General features: G+C 40.4%; 1 protein-coding gene across 5 annotated transcripts in view; it reads left to right on the forward strand.

Moving 5' to 3' along the window:
• Positions 1–24075, forward strand: part of phf14 (PHD finger protein 14) — an 84796-nt gene that overhangs the window by 41111 nt on the left and 19610 nt on the right. For 3 of the 5 annotated variants that reach the window (XM_076754197.1, XM_076754199.1, XM_076754198.1), the window contains exons 15-16: positions 6112–6174; positions 8517–8638. In XM_076754197.1, coding sequence (XP_076610312.1) covers positions 6112–6174; positions 8517–8638 — 185 coding nt within the window. Of the gene's footprint in view, positions 1–6111; positions 6175–8516; positions 8639–10179; positions 12477–24075 lie in introns of those variants that run through there. The other 2 variants (XM_076754200.1, XM_076754201.1) reach the window with 1 other exon arrangement.

The following is a 24075-nucleotide window of genomic DNA, read 5'->3' on the forward strand; positions in this document are numbered from 1 at the left end:
TTGGTTTGCATTGTCTCCACAGGGAGGTCTAGTAGTTTTGAAGGTATTTTAAAAGTAGGCTCTTAGTAATACGAGGAAGCAGGAACTCAAACGGACTCAAAGTGCAGCTCAGTGAGGCAGGAAAGCATCAGGCCTCCACAGAATTAAAAGCATTGACGCCTGCATCCACTGCGCAGCGTGATGTGCATTTTGTGAAAATAATAAATTGATTTGTGTACTCATCATTAAGATAAAATCTCCAGAAGATGGAAAAAGCGAATTTAGCACAAATGCAGTTAAATGTCAGTCCCATCTTATTAACAAGTTAAATGATAGGTTCCCATTTTTCGTTTCCTTTTTTTCCAAAGCTGTTTAACCACCTTCCACAGGGAACAAATTTATCGCCTGTGAAGGTACCCAAATGAAATAACAGAATAAATAAAGTAAGAACATTAACACTAACAATGTGCTAAAATAAAAAACCTGAAAGTTTAGCTTCTGGCGATATTATGTAGTATAAGAACACTGAGAAACAGTCATTTGTCCAGAGCTAACGTTTCATGTTTTGTTCTTAATCTATTTGTTGTTGTCCTTAAAAACACATTTCCTAAAAACAAATGACAATACAAGTGCAATACACATTCACTTATTACATTTAAGCAAGTTGAGGAATACATATATTTACTTAAACGTATACTTGAGTGAAATTTTCCATGGTTTAAATGTTCTCTATCATTTCTTCGCTGTCTTGCTTGCATGGCTATAATTTTCTGTCATCTGTATTTACATATTGTAGCAGACATCTGCAGAGTTCAGAGTAAAACAATTTCAACATCAAATACAAAAGGCTTTCAAGGGTTTTCAAGGGTGTCCCAGAATGTCTTCAAGACTGTGCAAAACCCAAAAATATGACTTCATAAAGCATGATGATGAGACAGCTAATAAACAATAGATAAGTACACTTTTTCAGTAACAGCCGAGATTAATGTTCAAATGTTCAGCATCAGTGACAGTCCTTATTTATTCAGTTTGAAAGCCGTCTGGCCAGTAACCATGTCAATTTTGTGTCAATGCTGCTGTAAATCTTCTGCCTATACGACTTTTTGCTTTGACTGTAAAAGAGTGACGGCATGTGGACTGTGTACGCTTGTCGTGAAACATTTTGTGTCAGCTGTGAGGGAACTGAACCCTCTCCATTCCTGACTGGATCCTACTTATCTGTACCAACCATGCTCTGATCTGTGATAAAGAGCAGCCTCCCCGCTCCCTCAAAAAACACTCCAGATTGATATCTGACAGCTTGGTGGTGAGGAAGGGGAGCTGGGGTTGTCTTTCATTTCCCTTTTCTTTTCCCACTGTCAATATGTGACCCGGTGCCATTCACCTGGGACTTGAGGGAAGTTTCCTCTCATGACTGTGGATGCACAGACCAGAGTCAGTACCATCGAAGCTGCTCCTGACTGCAGTCTCTGTTACAAATAGAGAAATGAACAAAGAAAAGAAGGAGTGTCTCAGCCACTTCTCCGCTCTGCACTCTATCTGTCTTCGAGGGGAAATAGCGAAGTGTTGGAGCACAGTGGCAGTCTGGGTTAATGTGTTTTTCTGTTCAGGTTTGGAAACCCTGGGCCCAGACATGTGCCGAGGACCCTGCTGGAGCTCTCAGGGATTAAGCAGCTTTCTGATTTTTCTCGCAGCCACAGCCACTCGGGTGAGGCACTTCAGTTCAGCATTTATCTTCAAATGCAAGGCGTGCAATGGCAGACGCTAAAAGGGCCCTGCTTTGCATTTTTAATGCTTTTACCAGGGCACCCAAGCGCTGGCACTTCTCTAAAGCCATGTCTCAATTTATCAGGACTGGCTAATCGACCTCCTGCTGGCCTCCGAGGCTGCTGTGTGTGTGTGTGTGTGTGTGGTGTGGGTGTGTGTGTGTGGGGGGGTTCGTATGTCAAGAAGGAGCGTGTGTGCGCACGTACACACATTTACATTTGGCCAGAAGGGCTAACATGGCCCAGTGCCACCTTGATGAAGCTGAAAGTCTTGTGGCTGTTATTCATGGCCTGTAGTGGGTAGTACCTACTAGAGGAAAACCTTTACAGTCAACCTGTGAGCTGGATTTTATTTAGCATGTGTGTAATGTCGCAGAGTTGTAAAATTAATGCTCCATAGCACACTTTGTCTGATTTTACACAGCCCTGCTACAGACCATCTCAAACGCTCTTCTATTCAGACCGAGCTTCATGCTAGGACAACTCATTCAATGTGTAGTATGCAACAGAAATACACCCAGACTTTTAATATGCCTCCATGCCAGCACAAGCCAAGGCCAGAGGTGTCAGTTCTCAGGTTGTCTTTCCATTCTCGTGAATGTAATAAATCAAAGACCCCTTCCTCAGATTTGGACCAAACATTCACTTGGACTCAAGAATGAACTGATTAGATTGTGGTTGTCAAAGGTTAAAGGCCAAGGTCACTGTGACCTCACAAACACGTTCTTTACCATAGTGCAAAAAGTGATGACATTTTGTAACCAAAAGGTCAAAGGTCAACTTCACTGTGACATCATAATGTTCTTCAAAACCACTTTTCTGGCCATTATTCAACTCCATAACTCAGGAACAGGAGAGACTGTGACCATGTTTCACGTTTGATCAGATGCTGAATTGTTGCCTCTAATCTTGGGTGTTCACCTTCAAACTGTGCTGATTGTTTAGATCTTCTTTGCTGCTGAGTTGAAGATGTGTACGAAGCATCCACATTTTAGAATTTGTAGCTTCTTTGCAGCAGTATCTATATTTGAAGCATTGTAGTCAAACACAAGCTCATTGGTTCTGCTGATATTAAGCTTCAGGTGATTGTTGTTGCTCCATGTGATGAAGCTCTTTATCAATCCTCTGTACTCCCCTGGAAAAACAGTCTCTAAATGAAGACAGCATGTTTCTACCTGGGAAGTATGGTGATAAATCCAATTTCACCAAAAAAGACACTAAATACCTTCAAAGCTATAAATTGGACAAACATGGATGGAAAGTCCATCTTGACTGGTTGGTAGAGGCATACAAACTACAAGGTGATGATTGTAATTTGCCTGTGTCATTGCTCAGATTTAATACTGGCCATTGACTCCAGCCCACTGTTTCCCATTTCAGAATTTATTTGTTCCATTTGCAAATTATCAGCTTCTTTTACCACTTTACCACTTTCAGACTCTTTGAGCCTAATTGATGTAACTTGCATCGAAAATCACATCCTTTTTTCTTATAGCGTAACACTCACGTCTTACACACAAGTGATAATGTTTTCTCTAGCCATTGAGTCCATGTGTATAAACACCCACTTTGAAATCGTGTAAATCCTTAGAAATTCAGATTTTGCCTCATAATCATCAAATTTACACGGCTCATGTTGACACACTGATACCCTCCCCTCTCCATACATATACAGATCATTAATGTTGTTACAAAAAACCCAAACGGATTGTACATTTTTAGAATATTTTTCTAGTAGAGGTGCCCAATGATGTTATTCATGATGTCTTTCATTCCTTATTCTGAAAATAACAGTACATGGCATTGAGAGCTAAGACGAGCTATGACTATGACATAAACCTGTAAATTAAGGGAGAGGAGCAGCCACCCACTGCAGTCGGTGAATTTACAGTGGCTCTTATATGGGCCCAAATATAAGACAGTATTTTTGTGGAAATTACTTTTTTTTTTTTTTTCTTTTTTACTTTTAATCACTTAAAAAGGGGCGGGGTCATTGTATATCAACGGATGAGACAGTTACAACAACACAAGGTATTCTTTTTAAAGTCACAGTACCAGTGTAACTCTTTCTCCTCCAGAGAATATTTCTTTATGGGTGGTTTGTTGAAAAATTTTTGTTCCGGTTAATTAAATCAATGTCAGTTTTTGTTTTAGGATTTTTTTTATCTTCTTCTTCATAAAAATACAAATTGCTTCCATTGTCGTTTAATGTAAAAACAGTATTCTGCAAAAAAGTATGAAGTAGTGAATAATTTTACACACTCATTCATTTGATGTAATTACATTGTCATTCAAACCTTAAAGCAAATTAAGGGGAAGTTTAAGGGGAACTTTGGAGATCAAGAGGCTAACTGCAGGTGACAATAATATGCTCATGATTTACTGTTGCCTGCTACCACTACAGCACTGACATTAAAGCTCCCATATGAACATATGCCATTAATCAGATGAAAATTATGAGAATTAAGTTAATATATTTAGTTACTAGCACTTCCTATGCTCTGTTAATTTCCCTAATCCTGTGTGAAATGATTCATGCTTGTTAAAGATGCACTGATGTACTTAATTAAAAGATTGATTTTGCCTGGGACTTATAAACTGCCTGCAGTTTTAATTTCCTCACCTGAGCAGAGCCTGAGATTAGCTGTGTTGTGTGGCTGAGCATTTTTAGCTGAACCAGCGACTGAACTGCAGTCTGCTCTCTCTGGCCTTATAGATTACTTTAACAGACACTACTTTAATGCAGAAATAACTAAATAATGTCAGGCCTTTTGTTTGGCGGTGCAGTCACAGGAGAAATAGTGAAGGTCTGTAGGAGCCAATTGGCAGCATTCTTGCAGTTAGCATTCTTAATGATAAGTGCTCCATCTGGCAAGTGGTAGCAAGCCAAAGGCGACAGATGGAATTGTTTTCACAATCTGTTTAAATATGTTGTCGATTTTTCTTCCCCTTTTAAACCCTCCCCAGCATCTCCGACGCTCGCTCGCTAGCATCAAGAAGGAGATGTTTGATTTTTCTTTCCTTTCATGCTCTGTTCAATCTCCTGTGAGGAATAAGCACACTTCAGACCAGCGTAGTAGATGGGATTGTTGCTAGATGTCCATCCAGCATTGTTTAGTTTCCATAGAAAGAATGCGATTGTTGTTCTGGCATGTTGAGCTGTCATGTTTATTGCCACTGCGTGACTAGCATTGCAAGTGGTATTGGGAGGTGCTGTGAGTCAGGCTGTACAGGCGATGTATGGACCCATGCGGACATAATCCCTGTCAGTCATCACTCATGACCCACTAGTGTGTGTCGGTATCTGCAGAGACCCTGCCTTCTGTCTTTATTTTCTTATTTTGCTGTGTTCGGGACGTTTGTGGGCGTCAACCTTCAGGCAGTTGGTGTGTAACCCCCAGCAATGGCAGCACGCAGAGATTGAAGTTGGGAATCTATAAAAACATAGCCACCAGGTGCCAGATTGTAAGCCTGTTTCCAAGAGGAAGCTACGAAATTTGGGGATGAGGGATCAACTTTGAATCTTGTGTTTACAAACCACAACTGACACATCCTACTCAGTCTGTCTTTAAAGGCTGCATTTAGTTCCATTGTTAGAGAATGATCTGCAAATGACTGTTTGATGTTCAACTCTTGCACTTTGCTTCAAATCTCAATTATTTCTATATGACATTATATGCTTATCACACAAAAGAGTTTTAACAATCATAATCTCAGCAACACGCTAACCGACTCCAGAGTCTGATTCAGATAGTCCTAAACTCTGATTGGTACAGGGAAATTCGTCACATCATGTTTTTCCAACAGACCCCTGCCCCATTTTAAACAAGTAAGAAAAACAAGGACAAAAACAAAAATGCAGAAATTTCTCATGTGAAATAACCCAAACTGTTCAAACATTGGTAGAAAATTGTGTTTGTGCTGGATCCACTCCACTTAGAAGCTGATTCAGAAGGTAGGTTTTCATGGCCTTTAAAGGTGCCCTGTCCTCCCTTGTAAACAAACACAAGCTATGTTTCCAGTTAGTGTTTCTCACCAAAACACATGGTGGGCCCATATTTTCTGCTCATCAAGCTTAATGGTGTGAGTGCATTCTAGTAATTGAAGTCAACCACAATGAGAATATCAACATTTTGATCAACTCAGAGACTCTGTGATATGGATTTTGGCACCTCATCAGTGAACACTGTTTACAGAGATTTCACTCAGTGACTCAGACTGAACCCGTAAAGGCAGGAAATTACAGCCATGCTCTGATTTCAAGACTCACTCAGAAAAAAGTGGAATGAAAAAAAGAATTTCACTTCAGACTTAGTGTGCTGTGTTTCTGAGCACTGCTTAAAAGTTAAATGTTTGTTTTTCACAGAGAACCAGAGGGCAGAAGAGGAAGAGAGTTCCCATCTGTGAAGACAGAGAAGATAAAATCGAGGTTTGTCACTTAATTCTGCAACAGAAAAGTGTTGCTGTTGTTCAAACTAACATGCTACAGATATACTGTATTCAAGCTGTGTATGGACCAGCTCAGCCCTGCTCTTACCACTGATATTTGCTTTTTTTTGACCACCTTTACTTACTTCAGTAATCCGGTAATTTGTCATACACCAACTTATTATCTTGCTGCCTTACATCTTAACAACATGCGTTTTTATAACCAGAGTTTTTTATATAATACAGAAGTCAGTGTTGTGTGGGAGACATGTACTCATCACAACATAAAATTGAAAAAGAAACCTGCCTCAACCTGCTCTACAGAGCTGCTAACCTGCCTCACAGTATGGATTTCAATATAAAAATTGTAGAATGCGGGTGGCTTGTCCATGCTGGCTAGAATAAAGTTCGAAGCGAAAAAACACTCACTTGATTTATTTATTTACACCTTTGTTTTCTTTGATTCATGCATTAATCCTTTATTATCTGGCTTCATTTAGTCATTCAGAACATTTAGTGCAGTGGTTCTCAACTGGTCTGGCTTTGGGATTCACCATCACCCCTTAATGACAAGCCGTGACACAAATAGACAGCACTCCGCTGCATAAAAAAATACTCTTCAAAATAAAAGCACAGGATTTTTTTCTTCTTTTTTTTTTTTTTTGTGACCAGGCCAAGGCCAGTTTGCCAGTTCACCAGTTGGGAATCACTGATTTAGTGTAATTTCCAGAATTCAAAGTGATGTCTTCCAGTTGTTTACTTTTTCCAACCAGCAGCCAAAATGCAAAGTGTTACATTGATGGAGAAAAGCAAGCAACTTTTTGCATTCAGGATGAAGCTATACACAGTAGTTAAGAATTTTTACTTGCTGAATAGTTAAGAAACTTGGTTAATTTATGTCAATAGGCTCACTAATCATCCCACTACTGATTGGCTGCAGCAGAAAGAAGTTCATTTTGTGAATTTTGCCCTCTTTCCAAGAGTCAAAAGTGGAGCCAGGAGGTTTTTAACCTAGCTTTGAATGGACTTAAACTGACAATTTGTGGTTTTGGGGGAAGTTACGTGCTGGAACTATTTTTGGTGACAATGACTATGCTGTAGCATGGATGCCTTAAAAGGTACCAAAAAATGTAACAATAATTAATAAGCCTCAATAAAAAGTAAATAAAACAGAATGCAATCATTTGCAAATGAACCATGTATTAACTTCTGGAAGCACAGGAGACAGTGGATGAAACCTTTGACCTTAACCAGTAAAATTCACAAAATTTTACATTTAAATTCAGTTTTTCCACAATACCTGACATTAAATCCAAGTAAACGTTGCCTGTTTAGGTCAGTCATGACTTAAAGAATGTGAAATGTCAGAATAATAGTCGAGAGAATGATTTATTTCAACTTTAATTTCTTTCATCACTTTCTCAGTGGGTCAGAAGTTTACATAGACTTACTTTAGTATTTTGTAGCATCATCTTTTAATTGTTTAAGTCAGGGTTAGCCTTCCCGAAGCTTCTCACAAGTTGGTGGAATTTTGGGTCATTCCTCTTGACAGAACTGGTGCCACTAAGTCAGGTTTGTAAGCCTCCTTGGATTGGTCAGGACTTTGTGATGGCCACTCCAACACCTTGACTTCATTGTCCTTAAACCATTTTACCACCACTTTGGAAGTGTGCTTGGAGTTGTTGTCTTTGGAAGTCCATTGGTGACCTTCCTGGCTGATGTCTTGAGATGTTGTGTCAGTGTATCCACATAATTTTTCTTCCTCATGATGCCATCTATTTTGTGAAGTGCACCTGTTCCTCCTGCTCAAATCACCCAACAACATGATGCTACCACCGCTGTGCTTTTTGGTTGGGGTTGAGTTCTTCAACCTGCAAACTCCCCCTTTTTCCTCCAAACATAACGATGATCATTTTGGCCAAACAGTTCAGTTGTGTTTCATCAAACCAGAAGAAATTTCCCCAGATAGGGAGACCTTTGTTCCCATCTTCACCATCACCACCACCACCATCTTCACAAGGTCCTTTGCTGTTGTTACGGAATTTGTTTGCACCTCATGCCAAAGTACGCTAATTTCCAGGAGACAGATCACATAATAAAATATAATAATAAAATAATCTGAAAGATTCAGTAATTACATAAAACACTATATGCATCCATGCTTTGAGTCCAGAAATTCCACTGAAGAATCGAAATCAGGCTAATCCTAACAGTCACTTTCATTAATTATATTCAAGAAATACTGCTCTAGTGTACTTCTCATCTCTCCCCAGTTTAGCATTTCATTACTTTTTAGTAATGTGCCCATACAGCTCTCAATTCTAATCAGCCGTGTTTCCATAGGAACCACTGCCACGGGAACGCCGACAACGCCAGTCTGCAATGCAGAAAAAACCCAAAGCAGACGACACAAGGACTGAATGTACAACCTGCAAAGGACCGGGAGACAACGAAAACCTCGTGAGGTGAGGGAATATGTGTGCGTGCGTGCGTGCGTGCGTGCGTGTGTGTGTGCGTGCGTGTACATGCGCGTGCATGTGTGTCTGTGTGTGTGTGTGTGTGTGTGTGTGTGTGTGTGTGTGTGTTCCAGAGAGATAGCAGGGGGAGGGCTTATTAGGCGTGTGTGTGTGCATGCATGTGCGTCTGTGTGTGTGTGTGTGTGTGTGTGTGTGTGTGTGTGTGTGTGTGTGTGCGTGTGCGTGTGTGTGAGTGTGTCTGTTGGTCTCATGAGGCAGCCATATCCTCCTGATGATTAAAGTTCAGTCTTCATTAGGCTCTGGCCGCCTGGGCTCTGCAGAATGAGGGGGCTCAGGGTACCTTCTCCATAGGCCCCCTATATTGACCTGCCACATACATTTGCACAGTTCATTAAGGTGTAATGAATAGCACAATTTATTCTGCTCCTTCTTGGGATTCCAGGTGTCAGCTATCTAATAACTAGGATTCTTCTTTGACATTGGAATTCTGTGAGAAAATAAAAAACTAGATCACAGCAGGCACCATGTCAGCACATTGTCATGTGATAAATCTCTTGCATAAAATTTTTCTCCATTCTCGTATTGTCCCTCCAAACCCGTCATTGGCTCTTTTAGACTCGAACCAGTTCATGAGTGTTTGAATTGTTTTGTTGAAACAATTCAGCGCTATCCATTTAGCACGACGCTATTCCCCATCTCTTTATATTCTAACAATCGCTTACTACGTAACGTAAATTCTCAAATAGAGGAAGGAAGCCTTGAAAACGGTTTTATTCAAAATTTCATGTTTTGAATTATGTTTTATCATTTTAACAGGATATCTCCCTCATCTGCCTCCGTTTCTTATCTTCCTCCATCTTTACCTGTTGTCCTGATAAATTCAGAGTAATGTACATTCTACAGAACTAATTCCATTGCTACAACAACACTCTGCTGATTTTGGCAAGCAATACAACGGTCACTCCCCGCTTCATCCCACCTGCCTCAGCCTTGCTGCTTTTATTTTTTTTATTTTTTTGTTTTTTTTTCCCAACTATGGTCAATGACACTCAGCACTTCTGTACAGATGTTTCACAGTTGTAATACTTCCAGAGCTTAAATAATTAGTCAGCAGAAAATAAACCGCTAGCTATTTTGATAATGTCATTTTCAAACAAAAACTCCCCCAAAAATGTGAAGATTTGACTTTAGGATTTGAATACTGGGTTTTATTCAGAAATTTAGCTTTTTGATGTATTTCTTTTGCACTTCTTTTCAGACAAGAAGCATCAAGAAACTTTGTACTGTTTCATTGACATCTATGCAGTAAAATCTCCTTTTTCTTTTTTCTTTTTTTTTTTTTTAAATGATACAATATCCATGGCAAGAGCAGTATCGTGGAAATAGATGAAGGAAAGAGCTCAACACTTGTATACCAAAGTGTTTGTGTTTTATTTGTCATGCTCTTGAGACAGTGTTTAAGTTGTAAGGGTTGCTGGTCGGGGTGTGAGGTGTGCTGCCCTGACTCTTTCTATCTTTGCATTGCACAGGTTGTGAGAGCCGGGGCAGCCACCTCACCTCCCATAAAAACTCGGGACAGATGACCGTTGGCTTAGAGACAGAGAGTGGCAAATTGAGGCGTTTGAAGAATGGTGCTCGAGTCAGGCTGAAGAATGACACCGTCACGCTGCCCCGCAACCACCTCTGATCCAAACTGGACCAACAACTGTCCAACGAAAATTGAGCGGAACCGTCTAAATCTAAAACTTGGAGCATAAATGCTGAAATGTTGTTGGAGACTAAATTTTTTTTGGTTAATATTGGAAGCTTTTACACTCTTGGTTAACTATTTTAGTGACCAATGGTGGCTCCACTTGCATCAATGCAATTGTCTGCATCTGCAAAGTTTTGACCAAGTAAGAACAAGTTATGTATTTATACAGTTCATGTATCAAACCATTTTGACAAATAATTTCTATTGTGCCACTTAGGTAGCATTAAACACAAATAAGTAGAGAATGACCGAAGAGCTCACCATCGAGCCAGTTGATAGATACCTATTCCATATTTAATTTGTGAGATAATGTGTGCTGGTATCTTTAAAGATTCCATGAAATGGTGTCATTACTAATATGATGTATTCCCTTTTGAAATATGATGTTAGACAGGGAGGGATCTATCAGCTATAAAGTGGAAGTCGGTTCAATATGACAGGACAGTCAGTTTTTTGCTGACAGTATACCCACTATTGACACATTAAGACCACTGAAGAATGCACTGTTTTCCATCAAGAAGCAGGTTTCTAGATTGCTCAAACACCCATGGGATCTCAGATCTGGCTGTTCAGTTTAATAAGTTTGTGCAAAGCCTCCAAGCTTCGTGAGTGCTCACATGGTAACTGAGCTTCCCTCTGTAGGAAATGAGGGGAACACACTCAGCTTGTTGATCGTGTTGCTCGCAGTGTGGAAGCACAGCAAAAAGCTCAAAGTGCTATTAAAGGCAGAAAACTGCTGCACTCAGTTGATGTTTGCACCGTCTGACTAAGGACGAATACTTCCTCTCAATGCCTCTTGGGGCTCACCTGAATCTAGCAAGTATGTGAATTCTTTCAGATCAATATTTTTTTTGTCATTGGTACTAGGCTGGTATTCTGCACTGTTGACCTCCACATACGACTTCTCATCAGTACCAGTCAGTATTATCAATCAAAGCCATCTGCCGCCCAATCGCCATGAGCATTTCGCTGTGAATTCGGTTCATTGCAGATGCACTTGGATTTCCCAGACTTGAGTGTTGTGTTGTGTTTTCTAAGTAAATTGAGGACCAGAATTAAGAAAAGTTAGTGTTGTGTATAGAAAAGCCAGCTGTTTCTTGTGTATCAAGTGTAGCAGTTAAGTAATGCTACCATGAAGCGTCTGTAGTAGAAACCAACTAGAGTAGTTAGCGGTAATAGTACTTAAATATTAGTCAAATTGTCTCTCGTGTCTTAAGGCATTTAGAAGTCTTCCTCTGTCTGCATATCTTCAAGTGACAGTTAAACTGACACGTCCTCAGAAAGAAGCCCAGCTTTGTCTCCGTGTCCCTGGTGGCCCATAGTCAATGCTGTCAAAACAACAGCTGCTTGCTGCTCTGTCAGGGCTCATGACAAGTGTCACATTCTGCCCTCGTATGTCACTCTGTTGCCTACCGAGGGCCCTATATGCATGCTTTTGGGAGCAGTGAAACCCATGCAGTTTACTGCTTTTTGTCACTCTGGAGTGTGTCCAGAAACAACACCACACTGGGTTTGTCTTTGGAGATGAGATCTCACTGCAGAATGACTTGCTGACTCTTGACCAGTCCTTTCTCACTTCGCATACTCAAAGTCTCAAAGGCTGCGTGTCAGTTCTACAATGCATGACTATATCTATTTATTCAGATCTGTACAGTAATTTAAAACTGAACATAAGTGATGTGGTCTCGTGGAATTTGAATGCCAGGTAGCTATGTAGTGTGACGATGTGTACAGTATTTATTGAAGAGGCCAAACATACATGTCTTTCCTTTTCGTGCCTACATACTTGATTAAATATCATATGCTTGTGTTGTGAACAGAGTTCAACTGATTTGTGATGTAGTCTTAAAGTGACTACCATATTTTCTGTTAATTGCCAAACATTTCTTTACAGACATGCTATTAAGGGAATATTTCTGATTAATTGTGTACTGTATACTGTATTACTGTGATACCGTATGAAGTAAGAATGTGAATGTTGCTGCTGTTGTGTATGTGAAGTGTCTCAGCCTCTGGCCTATTGCTCTTGAAAATTAAGCAGAGCTTTAATAAACTCTTGACTTTTTCACCTTATTGCTGCAGTGATAAATGAGTGTCAGCCAGCTAATTAATTGTTCTAAAGGTGCGGCAGCGGCGGTCCGTTTGTGCGTGTAATGCCCTCTGTCATCTGTGATTTATCACCTGGGAAGTGGCCTTCTTGTTGGGGGGGGGCTCAGACGAAATGTTGCTTCTCAGCGCGGTACAGTCAAGACTGATCTGCTAGAGTCTCTTACTGCAGTAACTGACAAGGTTTGATCAGCGTAGACTTGAGAAAAAATTGAGAACTGTTTGTACACAGTATTGTAGTGGCTGATTGCAAACATCTTGACCTTTGCTTTTATCTATTTTCATGCCTAAGCACACAGAAAAAAATTCTCACGTCTGAAAAAGACCCCTTAAAAATCATTTTGAGCATAAGACCCAGAAGCTGACTACCCAGAGACCACCAATGAAGCGATGATGATTCTTATTAAAACGAAAGTCAAAAACGGGGCCTTTAAAGAGAACACAAAGGGTTCATCACCTCAGGAGTTTTATATGCTCAGCAAATTTCATTGCAATTTGTCACTTAATGTCAGTTAATGAGATATGTAAGTTTAAATTTGACATCTTGTTCTGAGGTTGGTGCTACACAACATTGTCATGCAGTGTCCAGAAAAATGGTTCATCCTCTGGAGAGGAGTGTGTGTGCTGTTACCTTTTTTGTGCAATGGTGTGTGTGGCCAAAATAGTGCTGGCGCTAACCTTGCTAACGGGAATTTTTTCATGTTTACACTTAAATCCATCATTACTCTTCCATTGTTATTGAGGTGACAGAGGTGACAGAATGCTCTACGGAAGTCACATGACACATGGCATGACAGACCCCACCGCCAATGTTCCTGGTTTTTGATAAGACCCGGATGCAAATTTACGAATCCTACTATATTGAGGACCGTTAAAAGCTTTTTTAAGGCTTCTGATTGGCCAACATGGCTTTGGTTTGAGGGCATGGGTTATATTGGTGCCTGTTGCTGTGGCCCACTCTTGACAAGGCTTCAGTTGTGTTTTGCATTTTTTGCAGGTTTTTTTCTGTTTTTATTTTCATTTTTTTGGGCTATACATCTATCGTTAACTAATATTTCTTAGTCTGGCTCTAGCCTTGATGGAGCTTGATGCTGGCATAAGGGTAAAGGTAAGGAGGGTCACTGGAACCAATGTCATCCACATCAGATTTCATTGAAGTAGTTGAGCTGTTGAGCCTTGGAATTAGTATTTGACAAAAATATTGAGCACAAAATCCACTTATTGGAATTTTGTGGAGCTTTCAGAAATTTTTTGTGGCATCCATCAGACGATTAAGTTGTTCCTTTGTTTAACTCTTTTTTTTTTTTTTTTGTCAAATTGTCAGTATTTTGTCAGTTTCTAACAAATGGAGCTGATACTGCTGTCCCCAGTGATGTAGAAAGCAAAGGTGAAATTTTTAACATATTGCAACAAAAGGCACTTTGCCTGCAGGTGGATTTCGGAAATATTGGTGAAGAAAAAGGCTGCCCCTTTGTTCTTTAGACAATTGTGGGAGACAGATAGAAAGAGAGACATGTTGGTTTTCAACATGGTGGCATCTCCATGAGATGGAACCAACTCACCGTAGCGAACTGTAGCTGCCCCAATCCCTCATTCTTGACCCTAGGGTCTTTTGGGACCGAACAGCAGTAAGCAAACAGGAGATCAGCTCGGCTACAGCTGGTTTCTGGTTATTGGATGAGACTGAGGCCAGGAGGCACAGGAAGGGGAGGGGCCGAGAGATAAAGAGAGAGAAAAGCTAGCAGGGAGGTTCTGGAAAGCAGTAACCTTTCTGATGATGAGTGCGTTTCCCATTACTGCTCTGACACTGGATCCGGGGAGATGATTTAATGGCGGCATTTTGTTTTTGCTGACTTCACCTTTTTTCCCCCTATTAAAACAGAAAACACAAGAGCTCAGACTGGGGCTGAGTGGGAAGTGCGGCCAAGCAGCTAAAATCTATTACTCCTCAACTTCTTCCCCTGTCTCTTTATCCCACTGATTCCTCCACAGTGTGGGTGCTCTCAAATGTTTCCTGAGGTACACGCTCTCCCCTCTCCTCCTCCTCCTCGGCTGCTTTCCATCTTCTCTTCTTATAACTGCACTGTGGTGCCTCCTAACCCATTTTTTAATCATTACACACCGTATACAAACCACAAAGCTCTTCGGGTGCCTTATATCTATTGATTACCTCGTCATGGTCTTGTTTTAATGAAGTTGTAGTGTACTACAAGCTGTTTGTATCTCTAGTAGAATTTACGTAGCTAGTAGACTTGCTGGCCTGGTCAGACGCCACAAGGCGCCAGTTTGTCCCACAGAAGTGATGGCAGAGACCTGCTGCTGAAATCCACTCTTCTCCAGGGTTGTGCCCAGTTCACTGGGGCCCCCTGCTGGAAAATATGAAAAACCTCAGACACATTAAAAGCACCTAGTGAGAGCGGTAGAGATCACTCCCCTTCCTTTCCATCCCAGCTGTGAATAAGTTGTGTTCAGATGAGCTAATAAAAGCAGCCCCTCTCACTTGGCTTTCTCCATAGGTGTGACTTCAGCAGTCCATTCATTACTTCCCTCTCTTGTAAAACAATGGCTCTTTTATAATGTTGCAGTGACCCAACAGTAAATCAAAAAAGTAGGAGGCTCACAAAGTCCAATAATCCACTCCTTTCTATGGAAAGACACCGGCACACTTTGTCATGGATGAGAGTCAATGGCTGAGCGCTTTGTGTCATATTGATTTCTGTCACGTGGACACTCCCAAGATAATTGCATTGCCCACTTGTGATAAATTCACTGCCTTGTTTCAGTCACTTGGGCTCAGACACCAGAGCTGGTGGAGAGAAAGGAAGTTTTCGAGGCCACAAACCCACTGTCAATACATGGACCCGTGACTGTGGATACAAAGCAGTTGGGAAGCAACATCAATAACCCTACAGGTCCTGTGTCTCATCATTAAGGTTATTTAGCTCAGTGCCTCATTTCTGTGTTTTTGATTTTTGTCATTGTTTTTGTCATCTGGTTTGGTTTTGATAAGGAAAGGAGAACATGGGAGCTGATGCCTATCTAAATAGCTGCTCCTCAAGGGGTTCAACCACAGAGAAGCTAATCAAAATAGACTAAATGATTACACCCTAAAGTAAACAACAGTTATTCACTGATATTAACACTTGAAGCAAGGCTATGTCATAAATAAAAAAGCTGAATTCAAAAGAACAAAAGCAGCAGCTTGTGGTTGCTAATGTTGTCAAACCTTCTGTCCTTATTGCTGTATAACAGACATTACAAAATCAGTTTGCTGTCTTAAGACTTGTTACAGCATTTACCATTACCGCGTGATTGTTACATTTGGCCGCAGTGACAAAGGTGGGTCAGTGTTAAGGCTGGGGTATGCTTGAAACAAACTTTTCATTATGACCTGTTGCCAAACATGTCTGAAGGAAAAGTGTTTTTATGCCTGTCATCATAGAGAGGGACAAGATGTGATAATCCTTCAAAGTGGAGTTAACATACACGCTCTTTGATAGTCATTCAAGGTGTGGCTCAAAAGCCGTCCACCTATCAGAAGGTCGGTGGCTCGATCTCTGGCCTCAGCAGTCCACATGCAGCGTCTTTGGGCATGATACTGAACCCCAAAATAGCCCCGATGCTGTTGTGTGAGTGTGTTTGAATGGGTAATGCTCTTCATGAGGAGGTTTAGCCACCATCCGAATGCGTGTGAATGGATGAATGCAGACTTTTACAAAAAAGTGCTTTGAATGGCCGTCAGACTAGAAAAGCGCTATACAAATACAGTCCATTTACCATTTATGGTGTTTCACTGTGGCGTAAATATGAATGACAGAAATTGTGAGAGTTTGAGAGAAAAGCTCAGACCCTGTCTACTCTCTTGTACCTTTCCTCGGAAGTGAGCTGATTGATTTTCAATTGAATTTGATTTCATTTTTATACCATTTTTATAGCCCTGTATCTTATGATACTGTTCATATGGAGCAGGTCTACATTCTTTACTACAGGACTTTCAGACTTGGCTTTTTCCATCATCGGAAAGGCGTGGAATGAGAGGATTACACTGTTGACTATCCAACAAGCACTTCAGGTGAACCTTTACTGAACCTTACACAAGGTCTCATGAGCAGTAGCTTATGTTCAGTGATTTAGCAAGCTTAACTGGAATCATCAGTTTTGCTGACTTGTATCTCTTCTCAACTTGCACTACTGCTTTGCTGCATTTTAGCATTTACCATCATCTCCTAATTGACACATGTAGCTATAGTGACAAGGGTGGGTCAGGGTTACTGCTGCCTTTCAGAAGTTGTGTAGGCTTGCTTTAATTGCTTTTGAGCTGGTTTCTCAACTGTTTACAAAACACAGCATGCTTTGCACTGATCATTTCCCACTGATCAAGAGACTTAATGAGTAAAATTCTGTTATGTGGCATCATATCTTGGTCTAGATATGAATTAAATACAGACTGTTCTGATTGATAAGGTTATTCTCTGACACTACAACACAAAAACCACAAACATTTGTGAAGAAATCAGTATGCTTCGAGTTCTAACTACTCTTTTTGAAATCGACTCATAAAAGTAATCAAGTACATTAGGAAATCAGTAAGATTTGTTGCTGTCCTCTGCTTTGACATGGTTCACTTCACTTGAATTATCTTGCTACATTTTCAAGTCTAAAGACTTCACATTTAGGCTCAATTTAAAATTGTGTCATACATGTCCTCATCAGTTTGATTTAATTTAGTTGTGGTGATACGTCACTGAATATTGCTGCACGCTTTGTGGATGAATGGCGGATCTTTGTGGTTCCTTGAGTAATGGTGCTTCCTCTTCACCATATGAGACCCAGACAGAAATGTGACAGCAATTTTGAAGAGGTGGATGAGATCAAACGAAGCCAGCTTAGAACTGTGGGCCATCAGCCTTGCTTGGCGAGGACAGGTTCTGGGGTGACACCCGAGGGGAGGAGGGGAACTGAGAATTTTGCACAGAGATTAAATACCAGATGAAAGTGGACACAAATCGCCAACTGAGAGCGACACGTGTAGCAGACAAAAGCAATCAATCATGTCCCCTCCACCACCTCACCTCCAATAAGATTACATCAATCAATAACCTCTCTTATGAGTGATTGGATTTTGTCTGGTTCCAAAGTACAAGGGAAGGGGAGGGGGGCTGCTCAATTTTTCCAATGATTAAAGCAGGGCCAAATTGCTTTGATAACATCAAGGACCTTGCTAAGGCTGGGTGTGTAAGGGCAGTTTTGGGAGCAGATTGGCTGGTGGTAGCAGGTGGCTCAGACAGTGAAGCGACTGAACACTGGCTACATTACGAAGATCAGCCATTGAGGGTCTAAGTTCACCATCCTCCAAGGGCCCAATGCAGCCCAAGAGAGTGAATATTGGGCTTAAATTTGCCAGGAGGTCAGAAATAAGAATGAATGATAATGTTGTTCTGTAACTGCTGGATGTGTAAATACACAGCTGTTAAAATGTTTTGTCTTTGTACTTTTTTCAGCTGAGAAAGGATTAACGATTTACAACATTCTCTTTCATTTATGTTTTACACAGCATCCCAACTTTTTTGGAATCACACTTGTAGTTGTGAAAGGAGGAAGCCAGATTACTGTGGTGATCCCCTTGATTTTTCTTAAACAGACCAGCAGGTGAAAGTTCTTCTTACCAGTGAAATATCTTAACATCTACTGGATGGATTGGTACAACTTTCTATAGAGACATTCATGGTTCCAGGCAATGTATCCTACTGACTTTTGTGATTAACTTTTCTGTGGCATCAGCCTTTAGTTCATGTGTGGTATTGACTGAAATGACAGAGCATAGTTCTTTAGTCAGAATCCTCAACAAACTTCTTGTGCAAAATTGAGTTTTACTGACAGGAGCATTGGAGCGAAAACTATGTAAACTGAGGAACCAGAAATCCTACACACTGTAAATCATTTGCACTCACTGGAATTTAACAGATAATAAGTAAACGACCATCAGAGTTTTCTGGCGTCCTCAGCTAGTGGCTATGCAGTGGTACTGCATCTTAAGGAACTTTGGCCCTCAGTGTCAAGCCATAGTGGTCGTTTAGTAGCTACTGCATTAAAGTGTGGATCAAATCTCTTTCCTGAACATACATCAATCTGTGACAGAATGTACATTGCCAATGAAAATATTGTTGTCAGGTTCTTTTTGGATACAAGCCCATAGCAGGTGAGACAACGTTTAGTTTTTGATGCTACATCCAGCTGACAGACCAAACTTGCCAAACACAACAGTCCAGTTAGATAGTTGGTTGATTGCTGACATGAATACCAGCATTGAGTGGTGGAATGAATGGATGACACTCCCCTTTCCCCAGCAGAAGACAGACTACTGAATCCTTAAAGGAACAGTTGGGCATTTGGGGAAATTAGTAACAAGTAAAACAGCTTTGGATTTGTTTTTGTTTTGTTTGTTTTTTTTCATTCTGGAGGGGTTTCCGTGTTTTTATGAGCCATTTTTTCCTACTTGGAGTCTTTGAACTAAACTCCTCTTTGTGCTCAAAACACATTACAGGTGAAATTGATTAATTTAATGACTTGGATTGATGGCAAAAGAGAACATTTCCCAAAATATTTTAACCAGCCTCGATGCTTTGTGCTGTTCCGGACCAGATGGTGGCACAGCAAAAACTGTGTGTATATGATTATCCTCACCAGTGGATATGGTTGCTGATTAAGTACTTGAGCAGTTAGTTGACAAGCCACTGTGGCTGGCAAGCTCATCAGTAACGTGCTAGTGCTAGTGAGCCACAATAGTACACCAAGCTAGCTGGCTTGCTTGCACTACTCCTGTTTCCTAGTTAATGGAGAGAGAAATCTAATATCATCAACTCCTGTTTTGTAGTATTAGCGTGCATGACACAGGTAATACTATGACAGTTTCTTTCACTGGGGGCTCTCACCTTTCTTTTCCTCAAAAGTCGACACTGTCAAGATGTTTGGCTATTGGTCCATATGAAGTACTGTGCCGTAGTTCACCAACATTGATCACTACATGAAAGCTCATTGTGCCTTTACTTTGATTCCAAGAGCAATTATTCTGACTGCACTGAACATAATCTATTTCTGTCATAAAAGTGTTACTGGGCCTTTACAGCAGTGGTGTGTGGTTGTGTTGGTCAGCGTGAATATAAGAAACTGTCCGAAATTAAAGCTCACTTTTGCTGAAACATAGCTGAGTTTAACCCACCTGCCATGGATAAATGAAGATTAAAAACCACATTATCACACACAGACACAGAAAGTGGTGCGTCTGCATCAGTGAGCACTGCTTTAATTCAAAGATTTTCCACACAATACACACCAAACATTACAACAGGGTTCATTAAGGTAAAGTAATTATGGAAGCATGTGTGCAGCCGTCACAGTCTTGCTAAATAAAAAGAGCCCTCCTGTGTGTTTGGAAGGTCTTCAAGAGTCTCCAGCAGCGAAACTGAAGAGTATGCTTCTTCCTTTTTGCCTTAGTTGGAGATTCATGTGAAATCAATTGGCGGTTTGTGTGCAACAAAAGGAGTGTGCTCATTAGAGAGGCACACACACTTTGGTCATTTGTCTTCTATTCACTAGGTGGCCGGAGGGCACTTTAAACTCCCATCGTTTATGAGGCAGATATGCCTGCTCAGCCTATCCAAGATTCCTTGGTGTGCATGTTTGCATGCCTGTGTGTGTGTGTGTGTGTGTGTGTGTGTGTGTGTGTGTGTGTGTGTGTGTGTGTGTGTGTGTGTGTGTGTGTGGTGTGTGTGTGTGTGAGTGAGTGAGTGAGTGTGAGTGAGTAAGAGAGAGACAGAGAGAGAGAGAGAGATAGATCCACCTGCCTCGACATATTTGTGCTAATGTGCAGCAGCTGGTAGCTTATGCCCCTACAACTCATAAGATGCCAATTATCTATGCCAATTAAATTTCTACTCTGATTTGAGTAAATCTACCATGCTTAATGTGTAAACACTACAGGTATATTATTAGACCTATTTCACAGATTTTCTTAGTCTAGTGCCAGAGGGCTACCTTCCATAATGTTATCCTAGCTGGTAGAGTTTAGCCCTTCTCACTCTGAATGCAGGTGGAGTCTCCACTGTGTTTTGTTGGTTGCTTATACAGTAGGATGACTCTGGTTTATTACAACTTGGGTCTTATGTTTATGTATGTTTGTGTGTTTGTTCTTTGGCCATCATTTCCAGTGACAAACAAGTCAGCAAATTAATTTCTGACATCCAGAATCGCGGTGACATTGTCTGAAAAGTCAGTCAATCACACAGGTTGGAAACAAAATGCAGTGGATAGCCAAATATAATTGTTAGTCACTGGTAAACTAATTACCTAAACTCTTCTCATCCATCACAGTTCACAGACTGACTCCCTGGATCAACTTTGACCTATTGTAGTTGGACAAAACCAGAGTTTTCCTATATAATGAAGGATTATTACAAAAAACTAATACCAAAAACTTGTGAAGCATTTATATTGAAAACAGTTCCAAACCCTTTTCTAGTATGTAGGGCAGCCTTTATGCTACTGTGTCATGTTTTGTCCACTGGAAGGACCCATTGGACCACAGTAGAGGGCTCTTGTGCAGCATTGATTTTGGACACAGTGGTTTTTGTTTAGCAGGAGAAAAATACTTTGTACTTCCTGAATTCAAACTGGTTACAGGCAGACAAGTCGGTTACTAGTATATTCAGAAAATAGCTCAAACTGTATTCACAGAATCTATTTTGTACCTTGATTGACTGTTGTGGGTATGTGATGAAAATTGAAAATTATTTCAATATCATTAGCAAGATGAAATAAGAGAAATTCACTCTTGGTTTGTTCATGGATACTATCCTCCATGGATACAAATTCTGAATAAATTGAACAAAAGAATGCAGAATGACCCTCTCCAAGCACATGATTCCTTCATGTTCAGACCAGAAGTGCTCTCAGCCCCTTTCTGTGGAACATCAGCCTCTTCATATTTTGCCTCAGTCAAAGCCTGAGGCATACTTGCCATCTATCATATTGCATTTGTAGTGCCATCAGATCCGATACCATCAAACTGCCTAATTCCTTTCAACACACACATCCAACACAAAGCTGGCTTCATTGTCGAGACTAGTAATTGATATCCAAACACTGGCTGCCACAAATCATGCACAGATAGCTTTGTGGACTGAGTGTATAAATTCATCCTGAAACCACAGCATGAAAAGACAGAACAGTCCTGACCAAATGAGACAGAATCAGTACGTAAAATGCATTAAAAGCATGGGTGTATCTGAGCCAGGATAGACTGACCTGTGTCTGTCGCACAAAGAGAGTAGACTTTTCTTTTAATCATTTATGAGGCTGACTGCCCTTCAACAAGCCCCTGCCTGGTAAACACACACACACACGCACTCCTCAATTAGAGCCAATTATGTCCTAATCAATGAAGGAGATTCACATTCTCCAATGAAAATCTGATAACAGCTTAACAGCCAGAGAGGTCAACCTGAACCCGCTCTATTCGTCTCCATTATGGAGGAAAGAAGGACAGCTTGAGAGGTTGGAAGACAGGGAGAGAAACATGAGACAAAAATGACAGATGTACCCTGTATCTATTTCACTGACCACAGACATCTTTATTTCTACAACTTTTGAAGTGAATAGCAAACAATTTTGAAAATCTTTTTATGGATGGCAATGTCTGTCAGTCTACCACTTGGATGAACACAACTGTTGGATGAATTGTAATCAGTTTTTGGTGATCCCCCAGATTTTCCCATAGTGCATCATCAACTCAAAATTTCAATTTGTTCATTAAATGACCAAATACCTGCAACACCTCAGCTGTACTTGATTAAACCCCTACAACACGAAACAGTCCGGTGCACTGACAGTTTCCCAGAGCAGCCTGGTTGTTACATGGAGTTTCATGAAGTTTGGTACCATGCCTGTAAAGAGACCAAAACTTGTGTGCATTGACTTATGAGAAAATAGATAAACTATTGTTTGCCAAGAAATAATTCCAGCGCACAGCTCTCACTGAAGCACAAATTGTTGTTTTCACATTTATTTTTCTTTCGAAGTTCATCTTCAAGTTCAGTTCAGCTTTGGTTTATTTAAAATGCAAATCAGTAAGCAGAAAAGAAAACATAAGATATTTTATGAAAGTACACATACACTGGTAAAATGGTCTATATCATATAAAGTGGTGGCCTGCAGGTCACATCTAGCCCACCACATTCCCATCCAGCCCGCAGAATATTAATGAATTCAGAAAATGTGTGAATGTAATGTTACTCACCAGTGGAAAAGGTCCAGTCCGTCTTGAGAGTGATGGTCGAAAAAGTCCATAATTCATAATTTACCTGCTCTACAGATAGTCATGGAGAATTACAAAGCATGTCTATTAGATACAAGGGACATCACTTGGGTTAATTTTTGTTGGCCACCTGTTGTGTTGCATCTCAAACTGAATATTTTTGTTTGCCTCCTGGGATTCTGAAGAGGAGTTTTCATTGAGGTTAGGACTCGTGTTGATGGTTGAACTGTGGATTTTGTTTTGAAAAAAGTCAGTAATTCATAGTTCACCAGTTCTACAGAAACAGATACTGACGGAGAATGACAAAGCTCACCTATTAGACGCAGGAGGCATCACTTCTGTTTATTTTGACTGGCCAGCTGAGTCCCAGAAGAGGAGTTGTTAGTCGCGATTAGGACTCACTCATTGGTAGTTGAACTACGGGTTTTGTATGAAGCTCTGAGGTCTTTTCTAGTTCAGTATCTAGTTATCATTATGGATTTTTTTTAGACTCTGTTCACATTGATATAGACTCATAAAATAACATTATTTTTGAAAGAAAGTGAAAATATTAATAAATAATAGACTAATTAAGCCTAAATATTATTACTTTTTTTTTTTGTTGTTGTTTTTTTTTTGTCTGGCCCCAGAGAAATATTCCTTGGCCCTTGGATAAAAATGCACTCCTGCCATACCTCATGCTATGAATAGGCTGTAACACATTATGAAGCATAAAGTTTTCTATTTTGAAATAGACAGTGAATATTCAGCGTAGCTGGAGATCATTCACAGTGACCCTGTCACCACATGAATGTGGTTTTAACAAAGCATATTTCCCTATCATTGACATTGTTGTCATGGTGTTGCTAACTGCTGGAGAGAGTGTTGTGTGTTTCTGCTCCTGAATTCACACATTAACATGACACCAGAGAGTTTGCTACCAGCTCCTAAATCACTGAAACAGAATGTATTTTTTTTTCCCAGCACACAATAATTAGTGTAAATGTAGTTATAAGAATATTTCTAAGTCAGAAATGAATATGGACTAACTGTCTGAGCCTTGTCTGTCTTGGTTTGGTGCTACCGCAATCACTAGAGATGAGACAGTAATTATTTGATTGAATATTATTCTGTTATCCCAATTGTTCCAGACCTCTGACCTTAAGTAAAAATTAGATGTGGACCTTTTGAGTATGAAGTTTAAGAACCCCTGGCATAGAGATTTGTTCACTGTGATGATCCACTTGTATGATTGGCTGTTTGCATGGTTGCTCC

This window comes from Chaetodon auriga, chromosome 17, assembly GCF_051107435.1.
Source record: "Chaetodon auriga isolate fChaAug3 chromosome 17, fChaAug3.hap1, whole genome shotgun sequence".
NCBI classification, from domain to species: Eukaryota; Metazoa; Chordata; class Actinopteri; order Chaetodontiformes; family Chaetodontidae; genus Chaetodon; species Chaetodon auriga.